This window comes from Carex rostrata, chromosome 1 (assembly GCF_964058835.1).
Source record: "Carex rostrata chromosome 1, lpCarRost1.2, whole genome shotgun sequence".
Taxonomy (NCBI): domain Eukaryota; kingdom Viridiplantae; phylum Streptophyta; class Magnoliopsida; order Poales; family Cyperaceae; genus Carex; species Carex rostrata.
The window spans coordinates 13,575,121-13,580,735 of NC_135918.1; the positions used below are offsets into that span (position 1 = coordinate 13,575,121).

General features: G+C 34.5%; 1 protein-coding gene across 1 annotated transcript; it reads left to right on the plus strand.

The window, feature by feature from the left end:
- Positions 1-412: 412 nt before the first annotated feature.
- Positions 413-4,710, plus strand: LOC144558323 (OVARIAN TUMOR DOMAIN-containing deubiquitinating enzyme 1-like). The gene is made up of 9 exons (XM_078307465.1): positions 413-559; positions 1,714-1,779; positions 2,020-2,103; positions 2,355-2,477; positions 2,853-2,905; positions 2,998-3,047; positions 3,304-3,398; positions 3,946-4,269; positions 4,608-4,710. Exons 1-8 carry the CDS (start codon positions 515-517, stop codon positions 4,255-4,257), a joined length of 828 nt encoding a protein of 275 aa, XP_078163591.1. The 5' UTR covers positions 413-514; the 3' UTR covers positions 4,258-4,269; positions 4,608-4,710.
- The last annotated feature ends 905 nt before the right edge of the window (positions 4,711-5,615 follow it).

Genomic DNA, 5,615 nt, shown 5'->3' on the forward strand with positions numbered 1-5,615 from the left:
AATGTTTTGTCTATTCTATATTTTGTACATGTGAATATTTAATTTATGACTAGCAAATTCGGAGGCTAGCCTAATGTAAAACCGAATTCCAAACAATAAGAAAATATTAGCACTGGTTTTTATGAAGAAACAGGTTTAGCTTATAACATTTAGCACCGGTTTTTACGTAAAAACCGGTGTTGTTTCATTACATTTAGCACCGGTTTTTATGTAAAAACCGGTGTTGTTTCATTACATTTAGCACCGGTTTTTACATAAAAACCGGTGTTGTTGCATTACATTTAGCACCGGTTTTAAACCGGTGCTAATCAATAGGTGGAATCAGCACCGGCCCGATCAGCACCGGTTTGAAAACCGGTTTTAAATGTAAAAAAAAACCGGTGCAGATTTGAAATTCTGTAGTAGTGACGCCTTTTTTGACCCCTCCACCTCTAACACAAATCCTAGCCCCGAACCGTCCTTCGTGCCATCCTTAGAGGAGAAGTGCTACACCAGTGGCTTCAACGATGACTCCATGCAGGGAATCGAGAAACAAATGGCTCCCTTTGTCGGTGGCAAGGTGAGTTATTTCGATCTATAGTGAACTCTTTTATCTTCTTTTAGCGCGTTCTTATAATGATCCATGCGGCATTATGCTACCTTCCATCGTCATGAGGGATTTTAATTGTACTAGAATCTAAAGATCAAATCTTTAGATTGATTTCTGAGCAAGAGATTAGATACCTTAGTGTAGTTCTTCAGTGACGCTATCCCGTGTGTCTTTTGGTGTGATTTTTGCATTTATTTCAACTAGGTTAATCTACCGAGATTAAATGTTAGTGATGATGATGAATCCGAAACCCCCCAGTACAAGAGTGCAATGATGGTCGCATCAGGATATGACAACTATTCTCTCACCTCCAACTCTAGAAATTCTAGCCCTGATATGAACCATGTAGATGATGACTGCTTCAGCAGCGGTTACAGCGATGGCTTCAATGATGAATTCATTCAGGGAGTTAAGAAACCCTTTGTCAGTGAGAAGGTGAGTTCTTTCGATCTACATTGAACTCTTGATCTCCTTTGCATGTTCTTATGATGATCCATGCGGCATTCTGCCACTTTTCATTGTCATGAGGATTTCAATTGCACTCAATAGTAAAGATGGAATCTTTAGATTGATTTCTGAACAAGCAATTAGATACCTTAGTGCCGTTCTTCAGTCATGCAATCCTGTGCTGCTTTCAGTGTTATAGTTGCACTTGTTTCAATTAGGTTCATGCGAGATTAAAATTTGGTATCTTTGGGGTTATTTAAATATGATGTGCTTTCTCTCTGGTATTTTGAACAATAGATCTTGACATAGATTGTTGTTCTTTATTGTTTTATTGGAATAATAGGAAGGATCGATGTATCTTGAAAGGAATGTTGAAAGATATATAATTTATTTTTGGGTTGTATGAGCTGTAGGATAGTGCTCTGCAATACTATTGTTCTGCTAATTTAGCTTCAGATAATTAGTTATGGCATAAACATGGATTGACTGACACAATTGTATTATGATAACTATATATCTGCAATAAGATTTGTTTTGTTATGGCATAAACATGGATTGACTGACACAATTTGTTTTGTTATATTTAAAATTTTGTATAATTAAGAAACCAGTTATTTGCTTTATTTGATATTACATATTATGTGTATTTGTCTTATTTTGTTTGGTTAAATGTATAGGAACCTCTCTCAGCTTTAGCTGCTGAATTTGAATCAGGCAACTCAATATTTTTCGAGCAAATCCAGGTCTCTCTCTCTCTCTCTCTCCAAGTCAAAATCAGAAAGAAAAGAAAAGGAACTCAGTCTAATGCTTGATTAGGCCTAAACATCGAAACCCAAATTATGTGCAACACCAGTCATTCGAGGTGTTTGTTGGTACCAAAGCAATTTGGGTAACATAATTTAGAGACAGTACCAGTCAATTCAGGTCTGTACCAACTGCCATTTGGTTCCATTTATTAGTTCCTATTATTTTTTGTTGAACAGTTGCTTGGTGAGAAATACACAGCTCTAAGGAGAACAAGAGGCGATGGCAACTGTTTCTATCGTAGCTTTATGTTTTCGTATCTGGTACTTTCAATTTTGGAAAATTTTCATTTATATCTTCACAGTATAAGGAATATTTTTGCACTGAAGCATGCTTTTATTTGTCCAGAAAAATGATCATTCTCGTGTTTTACACTCTCTTCTGAAAACGAGGGTTAATCTTTTGAAAACTTGGGATTTTATTATTGTACAATCTATTGAGAGATCTTTTGTCACTAGCATTTATTTTTTCGGGGGGTGAAGGAGTAACAGTCCTATTTGTTTTGGGTTCCTAGGAGCACATTTTGGTTACACACAACAAAGCCGAGGTGGAGCGGGTGATGTTTTGCATAGAGAAGTGCAAGATGGACCTTGTCAACCTTGGTTATCCCAAGTTATCCTATGAAGTTTTCTTTGCTGTAAGTTTCCTCTTGTATCTTTCTTTTATTTGTTGTTGTTATTACTTTTCTTTTGTCGTGCTACTACTTAATTGAAAGCCTCTTATTTAGTTATAATACTTGAAACTAATGTATTATACCCCTGCAAAATGAGAAGTTATTGCGAGAAATTATCGCATGTATCTCTTTATAAAAGCTTGAAAATACAATAATTATCCCTCCATTTCTCTTCATAAATAACTAAACTAACCCTTCTTTCACTCCCTTCTTTCTCTTAATTGAAGCAATGAGGAAGAGTTACATGTTATATATGGAGGTTTCCAGGGTTATACTAAAAATTACCTTTTTATTTCATGATTGTAAATAAGCTTAGTATCATCCTTCGATTGCTCTCAGTTATTCACAGAACTTTTGGAGAACTGTCTTCCAGGTACCGAGGCTTTTTTTAGGTGTGCATTTTATAGCTTTATTTGTTATTTGTTATTTTTTATTTTATCCTGTTTTTCTACTATTTAATTTAATTTTTGTATTCTGTGTTTAGCCTGACAGACCTCTTAGGCATTGCCTGCGATCAGATGACTTCCGATTGTGGTATGAGGATAGAATAACAAATATATAATTCATGTTTCTTTTACTCTTTTTTTTTTTTGACAAATTACTTTAGTACATTATGTTTAGGAACATTTGGCTTAACCTAATATTCATTGCTGATTATGTTACTCGAGTCTTAGAGAACAATCAGGGAGCTGGTACTGACATGTATCACCCGCACAATCCAAATTGAAATCCTTAGTTATTGCATTGCATATGGTATAATTAATTTTAGTCTCATGTTTTTCTTGCCCAGCGGTGATGTTTTTGAGATTCGTCACATCTGCTGCAATACAGAAGCGTGCTGAGTTTTTTTATCCTTTTGGCCCGTTTCATAAATCTATAGTTGAGGTCCGATTCTGTCTTTTTGGTCAAGGACAACTAGCAAGTGAAAGTTTAGCATTGTTTTTATTGAACTTTTTATATTGATTGTTAAGGGAGGTTCTGCCCCCACAGGTGTCATGTGCCACAAGTAGTACAACTCCTATATCACATTAATCAAAAGTAAAAAACCAGACCATAATTCCAATACAATGGCCTTGTTCTCTTTCTTGGGCAATGTGTGTACATACAAAGCAAATTTGAAGGGATCAGAATTTGTGTTTTAATTATTTGACCTTTAGAGCCATTTCCAATGCAATCAAGTGGGTGCTTTCATATCTTGGCCTTTTGATCTTGTACAACCCAGTGTATTAAATTTCAAAAATTGTATTTGCACACTTTGCCCAATGATGTAAAACAATATCAATGGTTTGAATAATTTGTTTTAGTTCTACCTTCTGAATTACTTGGAAAAACTTGTGACTACTTTGTGGCACCAAAATATGTAAAGTATCTAATTCTCATTGTAAAGCTACTGTGAATGATTTAATATTTTGTTTTATCTGTATAACTACAGTTTTGCAAGTCATCCGTGGAACAAATGGGGGAAGAAAGTGAAGAGGTACACATAATAGCTCTCTGTGGCACACTTGGTGTGCCCATTCGTGTGGTTTACCTCAATGCCCGCAGCTCTGGTGACCCTGCAAACCCTAATGCCCCCAACCATCACGACTTCTTCCCTTATGACCAGGAAAAAGTTCAAAATAATGGGTCCGACTCTACTGATGCTGCCAATGTATCTACTGTTCCTGGCCCGCAAGAGAATCGTGCCCCTTTCGTTACCCTGCTTTACCAACCAGGCCACTATGATATCCTATATCCTATGTGATTATACCAAAAGGTTGGTGCTGAGATTGTTTTTCTTTTTCTTTTACACTGCATGTCCACAAGATATCCTTGTCTATGTCTATGGAATTTTCAAAAATTCCCTTTTTCTCATATTGAACATTCACTAAAAACTCTTTCCGACAAAGTGAAATTAGCAATGTGAGGTTACAAATTAAATCTACAAAGTCAAATCTTAGGTATAGAGCATTGCCGATGTCCTTATGTTTCCATTCAATAAGGTTTTATTTTAACCCGTAACATTTTTTCCATAGAATGTCGTGTCCATAACTCAAAAATAATCTTTCATGCAATAAGATAAATGCTGACTTTGTAGTGTTATCTTTGTTTCAGGCTGGCAAAGGTGGCCTTGAAGAATTGCCCATGGTGCATGCCTTTTTGCCATCTCTATAATGATGTTTAAAGAACTCTCCAACTCCCCGCCCCCGGATGCATTGAAATATTGGATAGAAAGAACAATAGAATCTGTTTCATTATCTCTCTAATAGGAAAAAAAATTTAGTTGTGACCTGATATTTTGCCTGGCTGATTGTATGCTGACTTGGGTTTCTTCTCAGCTTCTTTTTCGTTGGTAGCATATTGATCAATCATCTTGGTTCTTTAGCATTTTTGGTATCACTCTTATTAAAATCGGACCGGACCGGAAGGCTGGACCGGAATTGTTATAACCCACGAATTTAAATCAATAATTAACGAATAATTAATTTGAAATTACGTCTAACTAAATAATTTCGTTAATTAAATGAGGATCCATGTAGTAAACTAAAGGAAAAATTTCTAATGTATCCATGTAAAATTTTAAAATGGCCAATTTCTCCATAAAAATACCTTAATATCTAATATCTCTATAGAAATCTAATATCATTTCTTTTATCCCCTTTTATTCTTTAAATTTGTTATTTAGATAAATATACTCCATCACTTCAAATGGAGATCTCTCTTTAATAAAGCAAAATTGAATAAAAGAAAAGAGAAAATAAAAGAGAGGCACTTCGTCTTCTTCATCTCCGTGTCTAAACTCCTTCGTTGTAGTTTGTTAAGAGATAACTGGAAAGTAAATATATATATTTAAATTAGCAAATTGATAACTAACAATTTTTAAAATGCTTGAAATAAAATAAAAAATATGTATATTTTTAATTTTGCTTGAATTCTATTTTGGTAGGCTGGTTTTTACTATTTAACACTTAATAAGTATTTTTTTTTTAAATGTTATGCTAATATCAGGACATGTAGACATTCTATTTATCTTGCGTCAATAAAATTCTTTGTATCATACTGTAGACATTGAAATTTGTTTTGATGAATAAACGTCTTGTAATAATTGATACAAATTAATAC

Bases quoted from the DNA above. Each gene is read 5' to 3' on its own strand.
- LOC144558323 (XM_078307465.1), top strand. From the start codon at position 515: ATGCAGGGAATCGAGAAACAAATGGCTCCCTTTGTCGGTGGCAAG. The intron at 560-1,713 runs GTGAGTTATTTC...TTAAATGTATAG, and splicing joins CTCCCTTTGTCGGTGGCAAG to GAACCTCTCTCAGCTTTAGC. The intron at 3,048-3,303 runs GTATGAGGATAG...TTTCTTGCCCAG, and splicing joins TCAGATGACTTCCGATTGTG to CGGTGATGTTTTTGAGATTC.